Source organism: Myxocyprinus asiaticus, chromosome 4, assembly GCF_019703515.2.
Source record: "Myxocyprinus asiaticus isolate MX2 ecotype Aquarium Trade chromosome 4, UBuf_Myxa_2, whole genome shotgun sequence".
Classification (NCBI taxonomy): Eukaryota; Metazoa; Chordata; class Actinopteri; order Cypriniformes; family Catostomidae; genus Myxocyprinus; species Myxocyprinus asiaticus.
This window is the reverse complement of record NC_059347.1, coordinates 28917501-28938404: the sequence shown is the minus strand read 5'-3', so window position 1 is coordinate 28938404 and position 20904 is coordinate 28917501. Positions and strand designations below refer to the sequence as shown.

General features: G+C 38.2%; 1 protein-coding gene across 10 annotated transcripts in view; it reads right to left on the bottom strand.

Annotated features, from left to right (window-relative positions):
• LOC127440151 (nuclear receptor corepressor 1-like) overlaps positions 1–20904 on the bottom strand; it is a 140348-nt gene that overhangs the window by 81276 nt on the left and 38168 nt on the right. For all 10 annotated transcript variants that reach the window (XM_051696585.1, XM_051696584.1, XM_051696586.1 and 7 more), the window contains exons 3-14: positions 20559–20650; positions 19580–19769; positions 19199–19378; positions 17908–18021; positions 15131–15187; positions 14979–15031; positions 12357–12423; positions 6196–6368; positions 4894–4984; positions 3027–3205; positions 2885–2939; positions 2532–2633 (exon numbers count right to left, since the gene is read on the bottom strand). In XM_051696585.1, the coding sequence (XP_051552545.1) occupies positions 2532–2633; positions 2885–2939; positions 3027–3205; positions 4894–4984; positions 6196–6368; positions 12357–12423; positions 14979–15031; positions 15131–15187; positions 17908–18021; positions 19199–19378; positions 19580–19769; positions 20559–20650 (1353 nt within the window). The remainder of the gene's footprint in view (positions 1–2531; positions 2634–2884; positions 2940–3026; positions 3206–4893; positions 4985–6195; positions 6369–12356; positions 12424–14978; positions 15032–15130; positions 15188–17907; positions 18022–19198; positions 19379–19579; positions 19770–20558; positions 20651–20904) is intronic.

Below are 20904 nucleotides of genomic sequence, written 5' to 3'. Positions count from 1 at the left end.
TAATTTGTAACATATTCTGTTAGATTACTCAAGGTCAGTAACTTATTCTAAATACTTTGGATTACTTCTTCAGCAATTTTTACAAAATTTTAACAATACAAATTTTTTTATCAAGAACACGATTTTTGCCCTAATATCAAAGGTCTTACTAGAAAAAAAGAAATTATGATCCAACGTGAATTTTCTTGATAAAAAATATGATCGTGCCTGGTAACGTGCGTGTAAAATGGATAGAAATAAGATTTTAGCTTAGCATAAAGCTGACAATTTACACAAGGTTTATTTCTATTTCTTCTGCTCCAAACTTACTTCTCTGTCTGCTTGTATGAATGTAACACATCATAAGAAAACGTTTCACTGCTGTTCAAATGCACTTTGGATCGCATCATTTATATGTATAAATGTTTTCCATCTGAAAGGACTAAATATTAAATGAAACAAATGACAATAAAATGCAAAGTAATCTCTTCAGTAATCAAAATACTTTTTGAATGTAACTGTATTCTAATTACCAATGATTTAAATTGTAACTGTAGTGGAATACAGTTACTTATATTTTGTATTTTAAATACGTAATCCTGTTACATGTATTTCGTTACTCCCCAACCCTGTTAATGCCAACTCTGTACACCAGCTGCTTACACACATGGGTGAAAGAGGGCTAATCGAGTTAGAAGGGGCATGTAGCCGATCATCTCTTTGTGTGTACGATAATATCAAAGATAGATCACTTATAAATAGAGCAAACACTGTCTGTGCTCAGGGAGAAAGAACACTGCCTCCTGAGGATTATATTCCCAGAGTAAGAATGGGATCGGGATAGATTGCATTATCTGTAGCGCTATGCATCTTTTGCATTCATCCACTTCTTTGTCTCTTTATTTTTCATGATCACAGTTCTTCTCAGTCAGCATTAATATGTGATGAATCTTTGGCAAATTTGCAAAACCAAAACACAGGTACAATACCCAATAATGTCTGTTGTTTTATAGTCAACACGATACGGCATAATGTAAAAGTTGTTTCAGAAGAGGAGAGAGTCGATTTTCTGATAAAAGATTATGAAGACAATTTTTTTTTTCTTTTGTATAACGCACATCATGCCCAATAAAACCAGCAACTTGTATTAAGAAAGTAAATAGGGACAATTTTGATTTCATGTTGACTTTCAAAGAATGTCCATATCACAATCAGATAACCACCTAGTCTGGGTGACATGGCAACATTTCACCCTCCTGAAACATGCAAGTATACGCATGAAAGTTAGAAGCCGCAGCTACTGAACTAACACACCTTTTAAGTCTGAAACTCTTTTCCCTTTCTTTCTCTCTGTGGTCCCTGAAAGCATGGAGCCTCTCAGCTGTGCCAAACAGATAAAACAGATTCCTGGAAAGCTGTGCTGCCCTCCATAAATCAGAGAGAGCAAGCAAAAGAGAGCGAGAGACTCTCAAACACAGATGCATTTTTGCCTGATAACCTGTGCGCATGCACGCGCACGCGCACACACACACACACACAGTCTTGTGCTGAGTTCTTAAAACACAGCTTCGACAGCATACAAAAACAACCACAAAACACACAACCCAAAACACACCCTCTTGTTAAAAAGAAAACATACAACCTTGCATTAAACATAATTCAGACACACCCCCTCAAAAAAAAAAAAAAATATCAAAATACAAACACAAAGCCATTTTAAAACACACACACACACACACACACACACACACACACACACACACACACACACACACATTTTGGTGAGGACTCTCCATAGACATAATGATTTTTATAATGTAGGAACTATAGATTATATCCCCTAAACCTAACCCTACCCCTAAACCTAACCCTTTTTTTTTACATTTTCAAAAAAACATTGTTTAGTATGTTTTTAAGCGATTTGAATTATGGGGACACTAGAAATGTCCTCATAAACCACATTTATAGCATATTACCCTTGTAATTACCAGTTTCTAACCTAAAAAAAATGTCCTCGTAAACCACCCAAATCTGCCCACACACACACACACACACCTTCTCAAACTGTGAGGCAGAGGTTGGAATAGTGCATCCTGAACACGAGGAGACTTCTCAAGTCCTTCACTACTTCCAAACCGCATCTCAAAAGTGAAGCCTCTGACATAACAAAATACATTTTACCCAGAATCCAATTAACTATTGCACAAATATCCACAGAGTGAGAGAATACAGCAGGGTTTCCACACCTTTTGACCAATGAATTTCCATAACTTTTTAAAAGAGCAATTTCTATCCAATGAAACATGTCAGAGCTGACTATAAGTAGAAAAATTCATATTCACTATAGACATATAAATGACTTTTTCATACTTCCATACCAAATTTTATATACTGTATACTATATACAGCCATGACATGTCAAAGCATTAAAATGACCATTTTAAAATTCACTGATATTTTCAGGTTTTCCATGACTATGTAAACCCTGATAGTAGTACTAAAAGGGCACAGGTGGAGGGGAAACAACACACACACTTTTCTTTTTTTAATACCTGATTCCTTCGTCGCCGACTGCCAAAGTTTCGTCGGACAAGAGTTTTATAGTTCTGACTCTTCTTTGTCAAATAATAATACAGCACACAATCAGACACACACTGCAGAGAGACAGAGAAAGAGAGAAAGAGAGAGAGAATATAAATACAGCTGTCCAACTTGGATTTGATTTGAAAAGAAAATACCATCAGCGCAATGAAAAAACACTGTATGTGGGTGGGTAGATGTGATCTTAGTCAGTAACGCTGTTACATCGGTTCATTTCAAACATGCAGTGGTGAACATCCAGGGAAGATCTGGGTGTGAATGCAGCCTACCATACTCGAATGAATGAGAAAACAGAAAAACACACCTTTCTCTCTAGAAATGAAGCAATCAGCCCGAAGTTCTTTGGGTGCTGCACAAACCTATATCCCAGAAGAGAGAAAGATAGATATTGAAACACGAGTTACACACACTCACCATACACACCGACAGGAGTGACAGCTACTCACTTTTCCTTAAAGATCTCCTTCTCGTGTTCAGTCCAGACATTCATGAACTGGCGGGACTTGTAGACCTTCATGGGGTCATCCATCAGGCCGTTCATATTGATAAACTTCACTCTCCGCTGCTCGGAGTCATACATCATGGGAGGAATGACGGACAACTGCCTCATTTGCTTTTCATTGTTCTAATAAAGACACAAAGATACTGAGGTCCACGATGGTTCTGTAGCACTTGTTTACATTATTCAAGTCTCAGTCTCCGACAGCACGAATTTGGGACATACTGAACACAAAACTAGACAACACTTTTGAAAAGTCACAAGCTCTAATCAAATTGCCCAGCTGCAACTCAACTTCCCAGAGTTGGGTTGTACAGGTTTGTTTTAGTCTGCTGGCTTAAAGGAGCAAAAATTTAGTTTAAATGATACTTGCGTTAGAGGCCTTACATCTTTGAATTACATTTTGCTTGAGGCACACAAATGCTATATATTAGCTATAAACAACTCTATATCCATGAGCATAACTGTATATTATAGGGGTGAGTAAAAAAAGATTTTCCGATGCATCACAATCTTCATTTAGGCGAACTTGATTTTGATTCTTAAATCCCAAGATCGATCTTTTACTCAACTCGCAACCCTTCACTACAATGAGAGGAAATCACTTGCATTTGCAACTCAATTTAATGCTATGTAACAAAAATTTGGCAACTGGTTGGTAAATGTTTAGGTTTCACTCACTAGTGATTGTGTAGTACAGTAGTGTTGTATTCAGCAGTGAAATCCTTTCACTGTGTGTTGAGAGTAAAAGTTGTTCCGTGTAATAGGTGTGACGAGTTCCACGCGAACCATTTGTCATGAAATAATGTCTCTTTTAATACCATTTCTGTTCTATAAAATCAGTTGTTGATCAAAGACAAGAAAAAATAGACATTCAATTCTAATCATGCATAGCACAGATGAGATAAAGCCGTTCGAGTTTCTCTCATTAACGTGCTCATTTACAGACACTTTTTTCAGAAATGATGGTTTTGTTAATGAGACAGTACCGGTTTTTAGCACGTGTTCAACAAATCAATGAAAATACTAGTAATAGTTCAAATTATGAAATAAAAAAAATAAACATGTAACAAAATATATATGAAATATAGTTATAGCTTATTTATTGAATACATGGATTTGTTCATTTTTTTAAAACAAAACAAAATATGACCAAAAATGATGAAAACAAAATAAAAAAAAAAACAATATATAATTAGTCAAATTAATATTTTCATTATGTACATAGTTAGAAGGTCCCCTGTATAATTAACAGGATTAGCCGGGAGTGAATTTCTGTCATATGCAAGCAAAAGGGACATTGATAACTTAAATACACCCATATTAATCGATATCAAATCTAATAGAAATCGGAATCGAAAGCTTGTGAATCGGTAAATCTGTATCAATGCCCAGCCCTAGTATATTCTGCTTTGTTTTCTGAGTTATGTCTCTTAAAAATAGTCAGCAGTTTACACATATTTCTGCTAATTTCTAGTTTACAAAACGAACCATGATTGGTGGCATTACACATCACTCAGACAGTATTTTCATTGGTCGGTTTTTGGCCAGAACAAGCTGTAAGTGGACCAATCTTAAGTTGCAAATCAAAAATACAATATACTGATATTACTCCTATGTATGTAACTAATAACTCAATGGCTCACAGGAAATAATAAACTCTGAAGTGTGGAATATGGATGGGGTGTAAAGTTTAAGTGCTACACTTCTGAGTTAAGCTCTAAAATTCAGTACAAAACACTTTAATCAAGAGTGCCTGAGACATCAAACTTCAATTAGGGTTTTAAAATCAGAGATTAAAATCACTGGTTTACCTCCTGCTCCGAGAGGCCGTCAATGATCTCAGATATCTCGTGTTCACTTCTTGCGATTGTGGCAGACAGACCTGTGCCTCTTTGGCCCACCCTAAGGGAAAGATGAAGCATGGTTAGATAAATAGTTTCTCTGTTCCTGACTTTGTTGTCTCTGATCCATGTAACGCCACCTTCTCAAGTGAGCTACCAGACCAGAGTCCCACCCTGTTTCTTCTCCCACAAAAAGCCTTTGAAGCAGCGGTTACAGCTACTGGCCAGATTCCTCTGGGTCTATTCATGAACTCCAAAGTTCTTCGGTTTAGAGACTGTTCCAGTAACAATAGCTACATATGCTGGCTTGTCTAAACAATCAAGACAGGCAAACATCGCTCACTGAAGTTTGAGGGTTTGATCTGAATGAACGGAACTACAGCACAGAATCCCAGGACCTTTCCAACTATGAAAAAAAAAAAAAATAATAATTATGTAGGAAAAAAGGACACAAAAAAGGATACATGGTTCGCACTAACCAGAATATCTGAAATGGTGTTGTTTTAGTAAATAAGTCAAAACCAATAGACCTTGGTCAGGGTAGACAAATTAAATTCTGCAACTGAAAACAAGGTGGTGAGGAATAGAAGTGCAGTCCATTCAACAGTCTATAACATTAAATATATTGGTTATATAATATCATATATATTACATTAGGGTGTCGATCACTCAATTCAGATCAAATATTAAAAATTCCAGTGAAAATTAAAAAAAAACATCAGTTTTGATTATTAGACGTGACTTTGGACTTTGCATGTCTATTCCTTACAGCCTCATTTTCAATTGTGATTAACTTAAATATGGTGTTTACCCTGACTGAGGTCTATAATTGCTGGTCTAATAATGAACAATATTCAGAATCAGACCAACACATATTGCAGTCTACAATGTGATAAAGAAATTTTTTCCACAATAAAGTGGTAACTTTGGTCATTTTATCAGAAAAAATAAACTGTGTCTGCTGTTGGTGAATCAAGGTCAATGGTATGTGAATGTCCCTCGGTTCCACTTCACTGGTGTTCCAGAGAGAGTTCCCTGTAATTCAGGGAAGCCCTGCGACCTCTGTACTAGGAACTATCATAGCCTGACCTCTGACACCAGTACCCACGGGAACCTCAATACTGATTGGCCAACTGCTGAGTCAGGAAAGAACACTTGAGTGTTTACACAAGATGTTGCATCACAACAGTGTCAGGGAAAAGCGATACCAATAAATGTGTGTTTGACAGAGCATTTAATGGGTCATAAGGGAAAGTGGCAGGCCCAGCTAACCTCTGGAAGCGTTCTTGTTGTTCGCGCTGCTTGCGGATCTCAGGAAACTGTCTCTCATAGTATTCACGTGTGCGGCTTTCTTTAGCTTTACGGCGAGGGTTGTTCTCCATTCGCTCGACTTTTTTCTCCCACTCCGTCATCAGCTCGTCATACCGTTGGCAAATCTTCTGCTCCTGAGAAGAAAAAAAAAAATCAAAACACATCAAAGAATTCATTTTAGAACAACATACATGATCCCACATTGGAGCTATTTTCATGTTCTGCTGGTTAGTATATCTCATCAACACCAACAAAACAGCTTAACATAAACAAGATGATGTTTGGAGAAAAATCAAGAAACATATCAAGCACTCAATTAATTATTATTAATAATGATAAACTACTTATTGTGGTAATCAAACAAGTTGGCAATTACTTAACATTTATGAGTAATTAATTAAAAAAACTTATATGCACCTGTTGTTAGTAATATAATAGCTTAAAAATGTCTTTAAATAATATTGACCAAAGCGTTAATGTCAGGACATTAACAACTAACAATTTTTACAATACAATATATCAAACAATATTTTGTTTAATCTGTTGATTATTTGAGATTAATTAGACATATTTTATTTCCTGCTTTAAAATGCAAAAGCATGTTTCTCCTTGCCCAATACTCTCCTACAAATAATGTAATAATTGAATGCTACAGTATAAAAATGTATGCTCTACATTGTGCACCTATTTTATTGACTTGTTGCAAGTCATCAAATAAATTCTTTAGCATTTTTATTCATAACGAACACATTTCCCAACAAATAATTATATTCATTTGCACTACTTCTTCAAAGCCTATTTTTACCAGTAAGATTCTTTCAAAAAGCTGTTCTCTGGTATAGTCAATAGCCTTAAGCCCAAAGTATACTTCGGTCAGATGGGCCACTTCTATTAAAATAAATGGATGAAATTGGAACGCTCAACTAAGAGCTCTGAGCGCCCAACTGTCAACGGCTGTAGAAAGGAAGTCCCACCTTACAGTTAAAAGAGCCAGTCACCTTTTAGATACATCATCTGTCAATCAACTTGAGAACGCGCATGCGCATTAGCCAGGAAAATTGAGTTTTTTAGCATAATATGAGGTAAAGATTCACAATTTATGATACCAGCATTGTCAAATTTTATTGCCGATTTGAAATATGTTCTTTGATCATAATCTTGACCAACCGTTTTTTATTAAAAACAAATTTTTATTTTGGTCTTTCTGCATTCAAGTAGATAGGAGCTGCACTAGCACTGGAACTAGCCTTCCGAGAGCATTCCAAAGATGGCCGACAGTGGACTGACTTGCTAGAAACTTTGCATGTGACAAAATTCTCGTCATCAGCAGAGTGCTCGAGCACTGAACGTGTGCAGCCCAATTTTTCTAACCGCATGTCTTTGAAAGTGCAGAATGAATATTTTTTCTGCATATTTTTTTCTAATCGCACGTCTTCTGAACATACACTTGGAATTATTTGCACTAATTAGTGTGTTCGAAAGGTGGCAACACTCACAATTGAGCCGTTGCTGTCACAAAGATGCGCTAGATGATGATATAATATCCCATAAACAACAGGAGACGAAGGTAAAAACATCAACAGTGGATGTGCACATCAAGAACACGTGTGTGAGGAGATCTGAAGGACTATAAAGACATCTTTAAGGGTCTAAACTCCTTAAGAGAAATAGTCCAGTGTCTTAAAGCAGTCGTAGCGTGCATGCGCCAAATGCCTTAGTATGTGCATACAGTTACATGGAGTAAACTTTGACAGGCTCGCGTTCGACTGTACACAGACTCTGAGCGTTCGTGTCAAAATCAAAGCACACTTTGGCCTTTACTTTCATGTCCTGAAAAATAAGACTATATACACTGACTCTAGATCTGTACTTTGGCTGAGAAGCTTGCGGGTCCCACAGAGGAAAATTATCCTGTAAATATAACTCTATTGACTTGAACAAGTCTCGTAATACCTCAGTATTCTAAGTAGTGTTGTTGGCCTGCAGAATGCTATATGAACATGAAAAATAGAGCTGCAGGACAGACAGAAAAAGACACAGAGGCCTGCGGACAGGGTGAGGGAGTGGAAGAGAACAAAGAAGTTCAACAAGAGTCGCTGCAGTCAAGACATTGCCCAGACAGACAAATACATTTGTGTCTGTACTGCAGTACATACAGAACAAAAACAATATAAATACAAATAATGCCATCAAAATGCTTCTGTGTGGCTTCAATGGTGTATGTTTAGAAGTGGCTTTAAAAGAAAACATCACCATTATACTGTCCTGAACCACAAAAACAGAGGGAGAGAGAGAGAGAGAGAGAGAGAGGCAGAAAATAAAGACAGAGGAAGATGCTAATTTTGATATTCAATGGTGATCTTAGAGAGGTCCCTAAACTTGGAGCTTTTAGCTGGCATCATTTTCAGCTTCAGATATTTCCAAGCTTTTAAAGGCTTGAGGAACCTGCAAATGATACATGAAAAATCTCTAGCTTTAAGAATATCAATTCAGTCAGACTACTCCCATTGAACCACAACCTATCATCTAGATTACAAGCAAAAGGTTAACAAAAGCAAATTGCGATAGCAAGCAAATCAAGGGGATCTGCTCAATAAGGGATTGAGATAAACATGGGACACCCTTATTTTTTCAGGGTTGTTTTTTTTCTTTTAGTTTTTCATTTCTTATTTTCATCCAGTCCATTATCCCGTAATTAACGTCTCTGCATGTTATACCAAACATTTTGCGTAGACACAAAGTGCAGAATTTACACACAAAAGCAGAGTGTTTGTAAAGCTGCTTTTCCACCATCGGGCCTGACAGTTACTATTGCTGAATCATGCCGTTCTGTACAAATCCGGGCTTGTTAGCACAGCTACGGTTTCTTTTTTCATTGTGGTGCTGAAAAATCAGGATTAGAATGGACTGACTGGGCAAGTGGCCAATCGTGAGTCGCCACGTCACTAAAGCCATTCCACCAACATGGTTTGCTGGGAGTATTGTTTGCTAACTGAGCTGAGAAATCTGGGCCAGGAACGGTTTGTAATTGAACCGTACTGATCTGTGTTCATGTAGATATGCTATTGGAACCACTACACACGCCAAGCTCAGAAAAGTTCAGCCCGTTAGTGGAAAAGTGGCTTGTGTATCAGAATCAGAATGTGCTTTATTGCCAAGTATGCTTACACAAACAAGGAATCTTTCTTGGTGACAGAAGCTTCCAGTGCACAAACAATACAACAAGACAGAGATAATAAATGCAAAAAAAAAAAAAAAAAAAAAAAAAAGCCAATAGAAAATATAAGTATATATAGAAATACACAATAAGAGAGAGATTATATATATATTAGACACACACACACACATACAACAATCAGCCACAACATTAAAACCACCTGCCTAATACTGTGTAGGTCCCCCTCATGCCGCCAAAACAGCGCCAACCCGCATCTCAGAATAGCATCCTGAGATACTATTCATCTCACCACAATTGTACAGAGCAGTTTTCTGAGTTACTGTAGACTCTGTTAGTTCGAACCAGTCTGGCCATTCTCGGTTGACCTCTCACATCAACAAGGCATTTCCGTCCACAGAACTGCCGCTCACTGGATATGATTTTTTTTGGCACCATTCTGAGTAAATTCTAGAGACTGTTGTGTGTGAAAATCCCAGGAGATCAGCAGTTACAGAAATACTCAAACCAGCCCATCTGACACCAACAATCATGCCACGGTCCAAATCATTGAGACCACATTTTTCCCCATTCTGATGGTTGATGTGAACATTAACAGAAGCTCCTGACCAGTATCTGCATGATTTTATGCACTGCAGCCGCACAATGGATGTGTGTCGCATGGATGATTGTTGGTGCCGGACAGGCTGGTTTGAGTATTTCTGTAACTGCTGATTTTCACACACAACAGTCTCTAGAATTTACTCAGAATGGTGCCAAAACAAAAAAACATCCAGTGAGCGGCAGTTCTGCTGATGGAAATGCCTTGTTGATGAGAGAAGTCAACAGAGAATGGCCAGACTGGTTCAAACTGACAAAGTCTTCAGTAACTCAGATAACTGCACTGTACAATTGTGGTGACAAGAATAGCATCTCAGAATGCTATTCTGAGATGCGGGTTGGCGCTGTTTTGGCAGCACGAGGGGGACCTACACAATATTAGGCAGGTGGTTTTAATGTTGTGGCTGATCGGTGTATGTACAAATACAAATCTGTTATATACAATGCACGAGAATGTAATGCAGAAGAGGTACAATATGTTAAATAAATATAATTGACTAAGCTGTGTTTTGCATGTAATTATTGCACAATGGAGCAGTTTTAACTGTTCATGAGATGGATTGCCGAAGGTTCTGGTGCTCGGAGCTTTGTAGCGCCAGCCAGAAGGCAACAGTTTAAAAAGGTAGTGGGCAGGATGAGTGGGGTCCAGAGTGATTTTTCCAGCCCTTTTCCTCACTCTGGACGTGTACAGTTCTAGAAGGGAGGGCAGGGGGCAACCAATAATCCGCTCAGCAATCCGAACAGTCCTTTGTAGTCTTCTGATGTCCAATTTCGTAGCTGAACCAAACCAGACAGTTACTGAAGTGCAGAGAACAGACTCAATGACTGCAGAGTAGAAATGGATTAGTAGCGCCTGTGGCAGGTTGAACTTCCTCAACTGGTGAAGGAAGTACAACCTCTGCTGGGCCTTTTTCACAATGGAGTCAATGTGGGTCTCCCACTTCAGGTCCTGTGAGACGGTAGTGCCCAGGAACATGAATGACTCCACTGCTGCCACAGTGCTGTTTAGAATGGTGAGCGGGGTCAATGCTGGGGTGTCATTAAGTCCTTTGATCTTGGGTTTCTTTGGGACAGGGATGATAGTGGAGCATTTAAAGCAGCAGGGAACTTCACACTGTTGGTGTTTGTGTGAAGTGAAGGTCAGAGCGGGTGTGGGGTGTGAGACTGAGCTTTTCAAATCTACAGTAAAACACATTCAGGTCATCAGCCAGCTGTTGATTCCCTTCAGTGTTGGGGGATGGTGTCTTGAAGTTAGTAATGTCTTTCAGGCCTCTCCACACTGATGCAGGGTTGTTAGATGAAAACTTGTTTTTCAACTTCTCAGAGTAGCTTCTTTTAGCCACTTTAATTTCCTTAGTGTGTTTTTGTCCTGTTTATACACGATTTTATCCCTGCGACTGTAAGCATCCTCTTTGGCATGACGAAGCTGAGTTTTGCTGTAAACCATGGTTTGTCGATGTTGAACGTTTAATAAGTCCTCGTAGGAATGCACATATCCTCACAGAAACTGATATATGAGGTTACAGTATCTGTGAGCTCATCCAGATGGGTGTCTGCAGCTTCAAAAACACTCCAATCAGTGCAGTAAAAGCAGGCTTGTAGTTCCAGCTCTGCTTCACTGGTCCACCTTTTACAGTCTTTACTACAGGTTTAGCTGATTTTAGTTTCTGCCTGTAGGTTGGAAAAAGATGAACCAGACAGTGATCAGAGAGTCCCACAGTTGCTCTAGGAACTGAGCGATATGCATCCTTTAATGTTGTGTAGCAGTGATCCAGTATATTTCTGTCTCTGGTGGGGCATGTAATGTGCTTTGTTAAAATTGCAGAGAATAATAATAAGTGAGTCCGGGTATTGTTGCTCCACGTCTGTGATGTGATCATCCAGCTGTTACAGCGCTGTTTTCACGCACGCTTGTGGAGGGATGTACACACTCACCAGGATAAACGAAGAAAACTCCCGCAGCGAGTAGAAAGGCTTACTGTTGATAAAGAGCGCTATCAAATTAGGACAGCACACCTTCTTTAACGTTGTTACATCCGTACACCAAATTTCATTGATGTAAAAGCATGTACCACTGCCTCTTAAACAAAAACAACAAAAGAATTGGAGAGCTCCACACCGAGGCAGCCATCCGCGGTGCCATCTTGAGGATTACTGAGATGAGGCTAGATGAGGCTTTTGTATTAAGTGCGAAACTGATGTGGGTTTATGCTTTTTTTTCAAAATTTGTTTTAAACACATATTCTAGATTCTCGGCAGCTTCAGTCTCCTCTCCTAAAGATGGAACACTTTCTGAAATACATGCGTTCATGGACACAGTGTAAGAGAGAGACAAATAGGCACTTACCCTCTGTTTGCGTGCATGATTCCTCCTCTTGAAAAACAGAATCAGTTTCTTCCTCATCATTTGATTCCTGCAGTGATAAAAACCAGCATGTTTACATTCCCCCACATAAAAGCAGCTAACACTGCGCACAGAAGTGTGAACAAGATTTCTCGACAGATTCAAGATTTCTCACCTTTCCAACCAAATTATTAGAAGGTGTGGGGGGTCTAGTGCTGCTCTGACTAACTGAATATACAGTATACATAACTAAGGTATATAGCCTGCCCCAAAACAAACAAGCATGGAGAATCACTGTCTAATTTTAAGAGTCTTCATTCTAGTTTTGAGAACATATAACATCTAAAGTAACTGAATTTAGTGTCATTGTCCCACTTTGTTGGCACAAGCAGACAGCACAATCACACATCTGAAATTCCCCCAGACCAAAGCACTGCTGTTCAGACATGTGTTTTGAGGAAGCATAGTAGTAAGCTTTACACAACTATTTTCTGGTGGTCACCATGGATGATTCATGACAATGGAGGGCCTGCCCTCTACATTTCCATAAAATCACTTGCATTTGCGACTAAAACACCTCCGTTATTAGCCACTGGCTAGTTAATATTGAGAGCTTGTAGATTTGAATTTGAGAACGTGTACAGTAAATATCTGTACAAGAAAGTCAATACATGTTATAAAAGTTTCCTTTTGCTTCGTTCCATGTATACTGTATCCGAAGACGAGATACACACACACCATTTTCATTTCATATGTTGTTTTTTATACCCTTTCTGTTATATGCATTCAGTTGGTGATCAAAATGATAAAAAGAAACATCAATTCTAATCATATATTGTACGGATGAGGGGAAAACCACCATCCAATCCAGCGTCTCATTTGTTAATGTTCACTGCGCACATTCAACTGTAAACATTTGCAGAATTGCCAGTTCTCTTAAAGAGACAGTATCAATTTAGTGCTGGTTAAACATATCAATGTAAACTAAGTTAAATCGCACAAGGGCATGTAAACAAACTAAATGTAGCAAAATGTAGTACGTGTAATAAATGTGTACATACAAATATTTAAAGGCACAATCATACATTATGAAATATTTTAACTTCAGAAAACACTGTAAATATTAAAGAATTTAACAAACAGGCTTGTTCCGCATCTATGAAAGGGTTTGGTACAAATGTTCTTTTTTTTTTTTTTGTAGTAGCACTTAAATTATTCCTTCAGTGAATCTGGCGCTAAACCAGCGCACGCAAATTTTACTGGCTGCAACTCATTCTCCGCTCAAGCCTGGTTTCAGTCTCATGTGAAGCACGGCCACTGATAGATACGCAAGCGCTACGCACATGGACATTTACATATCTTAAATTATATTTATAATTATTAAATAATTGTTATATGTGCAATTATATTTTCATCATTATACTATCATAATTAATAGAATGTGAAATACACACGCTGAAATGTGATTAAAATTATCAAAAGCGAAATCCGAAAACAAAATGTACAAATCTCACATACTATATTGCATGAAGTAATATATTTGAATACTATATACAGTATATAGATTAAGCGGTTAGCTTAATATCTTTTTCAGTTTTCAGTTGCATTACGCTTACATGTCGTCAAAAGTCTGGCGAGTAAAAACTAGTTAAGCTAATGGTGATTCTTCTTCAACGTGCCCATAGAGGGTTGAGGGCTTTGCTCATCATGCACATATAAACACACACACACACACACACACACACACACATCCATCCTCTATCATGTGTCTGACTGGCTGAGTCAACAGCACACCACATCCAGACAGACTTACCTTGACCCGTCTATACACACTGCAGTTTCACTTTAACCAACCTACTCAGACAGGCTTTCCCTCAGCGATTACCACAAATTCACACTTTCTGCTACCAAGAAAACGTTTTAAGACACACACACGCACGCACACACACACATGTACAGAGTGAAAGGTTCTTGCCTCCGTTTACCTTTACTGCAGAGAAAACAAGGGAGACCCTTATTGTGCCCACACTAGGGCTTGCACGACTAATGTTCACAACTAGTTATCAATCAACTAGTCCAGATTGGTGAGTCAATGTTTACCTCATGTACATGACACACCACACGCCATGCAACATCAGCTGTCTGACAGCCACTGGAGAGTGCAGCCGAGTTGTTGCAGGTGAGAAACAAAAGCTTATCTCCAATAAAAATTAAAATTGCAAATGGGGTCTCACTCGCTTACCTTCTGTCAGCCTATGGATGACATGTGGTTTGTTTCAGGGGTTTCAGAGTGGTTCACAAGAATCATGTGAACACTCCAAACAAACTCGGACCATCTTAAGATGTCTGCTGTGTGGCTTGCATATAACATGCATTGGGAAGGTGAAGCGCTACAGTTTAAGTTAATTTCCACATTCACATAATTCCAAATATATCTGGCCATTACACTTTACGAAACAAAAAAACTGATACACAAATATAAAGGGAGACAGACAAATAAATCACATGATCATGACAAGTCGACACAGGTCTAAAGCATCAAATAGTGACAGAACTAATGGATTAGTTAGTGCAAACTCTAAACCACACATCTGATCGATCCTGCTGAACACACAATATACTTACGTCTTAATGTTGTCATGGTAGACTTTAGTATCAGAGGGCTGGTTATACAGAGGCTGAGGAGAGACAGAAAAGTTGCAGGTTTGCTAGTTACACAAACACCCCACCACACATGCAAATCTATTGCATCAGAAAGCAATTTCTACAATACTCACCAGTTCCACTTTAGGCCCCAACCCTTCCAGTATTTTATGGGCTTCTTCTGCCTTTTTCTACGACACAACAAAGTTGGCAAAAGAGACAGATGTATGTCCTTATGGTTAGACAGATAGACTGCTGACACACTAAACTAAATGAACAAACTGTACTGAGCTGTTGACTGTAGCACTGATAGAGAGACATTATGTGGGAGGTTGTGTGTGTGTCTCAGCAGCTGATATACAAATGGTTTAAACACACTGAATATTTATCACTTGTTTGCAAAATATTTTTTTCCTGCAGGGTGAAAGGCAGTAAAAATAAACATCCCAAAATTCACCATTTCCTGAACTACAACTTTCTTGCTGGGAAACACCTCCATTACAAAATCATGCAAATCTACAGGCTGCTTTTTTGGTAACAGTTGCTAAGCATGTACTAAGCATGTGTGTAGGCTGTGTGTGTAACCATTTACTGTTGGAAGGGTTAAAAGGTGTGTGGAAGAAACTTATGTCCAGTGATGTCTCGCCATATCAAAGACAAGATGGATTGCTGAACTACAGTAGTTGTGCGTACAGCAGTGTTTCCTACAGAATTCTGTTTTTTTTTTAGCACTGAAGGCCACTTCACAAACTTTAACAGCTCTTGTCTCGTTGAGTCAGTCATGACTGAAAGCAATGGTTTGTGGTTCAATAACTGCTCTGACGAATTCAGTGTTCATACAGTGAAAGATTAGTCAACCTGACTCAGACACAATAACTTGAGACTTTAAGCGATTTATTAACAAAACCAGCTCACAAATCAGACTATATTGTATGTTTGAGTGCCCAATTTAATTCAATTAGCAATTGACCATCCTCTCCTAGAAGAATATTTTTTTTAATAATTTAAGCACACAACATGCATGTGATTTACACACAACTTATATAATGCATAATATACACTAGGTGTGGGCAATATGACCAAAATCTTATATCACGATAATGATATACAGTATATCGCGATATAGTAATTATTTTCTGGAAAACCAATAAAAGTCAGTTCACATAATAACCATATTGTAATGCCTATTTTTGGAAAATCCAGTCAGTGAAATAAATACTTTTTATATGAAAACTACTTCCTTATTTAATTTTCTCCTAATTTAGAACTTGACAAACAGTCAAAGATTTAAAACACTTGTTTTTTAAATAAACATTACCATAATACTCAATTTCACATTATGCCACATTTTGGTCTGATATGTTGTTGAACAATATTATTATAAACTTTCCTCAAGAAACTCTTTTCAAAGCAAAGTAAGAAAATATTACATATAGTAAAACATCCACAACGAAAATAACACGTCTTACAGAAAATAAACGTAAAAAATACTTTAAAACACTTCTGGCAAAAAAGCAAAAAATGAAAGACGGAATTAATGCGGAGCGCATCTTTTGGCATTCATAATATTCTTCAGCGTGCTTCATTTTGAGGTGGTAAAACAGATTGTTTGTATTACTTCAAGTGATTATCATCACGCGACAGTTTGCAGATTAAATTTTTCTAATCGGTGTCGGCTTTTGCGAACTTCCAACACAGATGTCACACCTGAATTAATAACAAGCTCCCCTTCATTTTCTTGACTTTTCTATTGATCATATCAGCAATAATTCATCAAATGATGGAGAAGTACAGATGCGCGGTGTAGTCAAGCGAACCTCTGCATGCTAAAGAAATGATTCAGGTGTCTGGATCACTGTGACGCTGTCCCGGTAGAGTGCGTCTTGGTGGACTGCTGCATTCTCCACTATAGAGCCCCTCACAATCGGCCCGCAAAATCAGAATGGCAAAGAATAAGCAACGAGTTTGTTGGCGCGTTTGCATCGTTGCCTGATCTGCACGATTCCTTTAGTGATTCTGGAGCTAAACTAGCGCACACAAATTTTACTGGCTGCAACTCATTCCCTGCTCAAGCCTGGTTTCATTCTCACATGAAGCACAGCCATTGATAGAAACGCAAGCGCTGCGCACATGGACATTTACATATCATGACATACATGATAGCAAAGACACTTTATATCGTAGCCACAATATTTATATCATCATATCACCCAGCCCTTATATACTCATTCACATACACATCAAGGTTGGACTATTGTAATTCTCTGTACATTGGCCGGACTCAATCTGCCTTATCGTGCTTACAGATTGTTCAAAATGCTGCAGCTAGACTTTTAATGGGATCGAAAAAAAGAAGATAATATTTCCCCTGCACTGGCCTCTTTTCACTGGTTACCTTTTAGGTTTAGGATTGATTTTAAAACTCTTCACTATGTTTATAAGGCACTTTTTGGTCTTGCACCTCAATACATTAGTGACCTTCTCCACCCAGAATGCTCACAGTCCGATCATGTAATCAACATCCTTAGTCTGCTCCCTGTAGAAAGTCGAATCGTGATCGTGCCTTTAGTCATCACCCCTAAACCCTTGAACAGTCTCCACTCCCTCCCCAGCCATTTTTAAATCTCCCCTTAAATCTTATCTTTATTCTTTAGCTTTTGATACAATTTGAAATGAGGCTGTATTTGGTCTGTTAGTGTTTTTTGGATTTACACATTGTATTACTCTTTTTTATATTTTCTATATTTTTCTTTGTCATTATCATTATAATGTTTTATTGGTTGAACATCACTTTGGATCAACTTCTGTTGTTTTTAAATGTGCTTTATAAATGACTAGACCTGTAAAGGCTGTACACACCGTATATTTTGTAGAAAGAATGCTTTTCGTGTAAATGTATAAATGTGTGTACCCGGTTCTCATCGTAAATGATCTGGACGATGCTGCGATGTTTGTGTTCAACAGGGGGCGGAGTCACTGGCTTTTCTGGCTCTACGGGCTTTGCTGCTTCCTCCTCCAGTTGTTGCTAAGAGACAACATGACAATGCATCTTAAACTTGAAGTCTAAACAAGCATATACACACAAAATATGAACAAAACTATTCATTAAGAAAACTTCCACTTCAAAATCTCTAAGATATTCTGGTCCCTAGATATGTCCCTCCTTCAATTCAGGTGTATAGGAATTTATTTATTTATATATATTTTTTTTAAAACTGTGCTGTTGCCCGCCAGGTCAATCTTAAAGTCTTACTACTAAGAAAACTAATAGCATTGATCTGAGTAATTACTTATGTTCATAGCTCAAATGGTGTGGGACAAGATACATACTTGAGTTTAATAATTACTAAAGGGCAGTGGAGAGGTGTAATATCACACATCATCAACATAATCTCTCCTGTGACTTCTACCCTCTAAAACCATACTGCATATTTAAAATGCTGATGAATTGGGGATTATTTAATCTCTTTATAGATAAATGGAATACTGGTAAAAGATCAAAAGTTCAAAAAAATGAGGGAGTGAGAGAGAAACTAATGAAAAGCTAGCAAAATAATGATAGAACAATTAAAAAGAAAAAAGTAATAATTTCTAGCCAGACAGAGGCTTTGAATTCCAGCCTTAATGAAGTCAGAATTCCTAAGCACGATAACAGTTTTCTTCTCTCTCATTGTTTTGACCATGATGACAGAAGGGAAAGTACATTTAACCAGCAGGCTATTATCACAACAATTAGACATTTTAAGAAAACAGTCATTGCAGCCAGAGAGAGGGGCGAGTGCTGCTCTTGGGATTATCATGATGCAATCCTGAAGAATTTGGCATGGCCTTCAAATAGAGCAGGAATAGCAAGGAATGAGAGTTGAGACAAGCCTCTCTCAGGAGGGCATATTTCCCACAAAGCTTAGTGTTGAACATAAGCTCTGATTGGGCAAAAACTCAATCTGCTGCTAGCTTTGAGAGCTAGCGTAAAGAAGATCAACTGTGACATAAGGGGTGAACCCTCGCACGTACAGCGAGTGAGAGAATGTCAGCAGTTTTGTTCAAGGATTTATACAAACAAATATTGTCATTAGGTCACACAAGCGACTTCTAAAAAGGTCAATAAGCTTTTTATTTACAAAATATGAACAATAGCTGAGAGCTGAAACGCAAAATGCTCGAGCTGTTGAACCCTTTAAGATTTTCTTTTTTTTACACACCTGTTTCTTTTTCAGTTTAAAAATCTGCTGCTCAACCTTGGCGATCTCACGGTCGACCCGGTCCATGCTCTGAATCAACTCCTCCTTGGAGAGTTTGGAGGGTGATGTGTCTGCATCCTCGCCCACCTGTGGAACTCCACCAAGAGACGAGGCCTCCACTTTCACACTAAACTGGGTTTCCTGACCCAGAGAGAGAGGGTGAAAATGCAATAGAGATAATGTGTAAAAAAAAAAACAGAGCCTTCCAATACAAACATGAAAACATAACATCCATAACAAGCAATAATCTGATCGGTTTGCTTTAAGCAATATGGTGATGTTTCTTGCACTTATTTATGCTGATATGTGTGTGTGCAAGTGAGCTTGAGCTACTTTCTTTACCTCTCCGGTGGACCTGATGCCATCCAGTGTGGTGTGTGGATGCAGTACATTGCCAGATGTTTGAGCTCGTGGAAAGTGTGTTTCAGATACGTTATCGATGCGGGGACGCTTGGCCTCTAGAGTCTCCTGTTCCAGTTGAGCTGAGACGCCATGAAACTGCTGTTCATAGCCATGCCTGCGCTCTGGCGGCCTGTATGAGACCAGAGAAATTACACCACAATTATTATATCTCAAAAGGCATTAGTACAAAATACTTAAACTAAGCCAACATGAAACATGATGACACAAATAATTTAATTTATGTAACATGACATTTCAGAGTAAAACAAGATTTATGGAAATACATTCTTTTTTGGAAGCAGGATATAATGTAGGATTTATTCAATAAATCAGTTTAATCATATAAATATGATTTTATAGGATGGTTGGGAAACATGTTAGGCTGTGGTATAATTGGTTATTAATGTTCAGATTTTGAACTTTATAATAAGTGGCACTGCCGACAGGGCTCTACACTAACATTTTTGTTTAAGAGCGCTCGCTTTTAGGGGCACAATCAGAGGTCAGTTTTTAAAGACTGTTAAGTGTAGTCAAAATGGTCACAATACAATATACATATGCACAAGCAGGCATACATTTTCAATGACATGCACATTAACTGCCTAAGATGCATTTCTGCGTCCATAATTGCAGTTTTTTTTTTTTTTCTAGGAAAACGTGTGTTAGACAGACATCTTTGACCATTGCGCCATGACCATCATGTTTTTCTCAGAATCTTGCACGAGCGCCGTGTTTTAAGACATTCATCAATCTTTCATTATTCAAAACCATGTGTTATTTTAACAGACAAAAAACAAGCAAGAAACTTTGCTTAAACCATCTTTACATGTCAATTGTTCTCTCATGTAGTTTTTAATAAAGCAAAATAAAAGGAGCAAAGCATTATGTCTCAAGGCAGAGAGGAGAGCGGGTGTGTCACCTCTCGGTCCCAGGGTGAAATTCTGATAGTAGTGAAGGTCTACGGCGCTGTTGGTCCTGCAGGGGCGTTCGGTAATCTTGAACCATGAACTCCTAAACACACAGACATGTACATCAGATAGGAGACACTGACCAAAACATAAACACAAGGGTCCTGTGGATAAGGGCTCAGATGCCTTGAAGACATGTGGGTAAAAAGAAAGAGTAAGGGCGGGTGTGTATGTGAGTGAGAAGAAGAGAGAGAGAGAGAGAGAGAGAGATACAAAAGAAAACTTATGACAAGTCAGAGAAAAAGCAACATTTCCAGTCAGTAAAACACATCAACATGCAGCCATCCCCACTGAAGA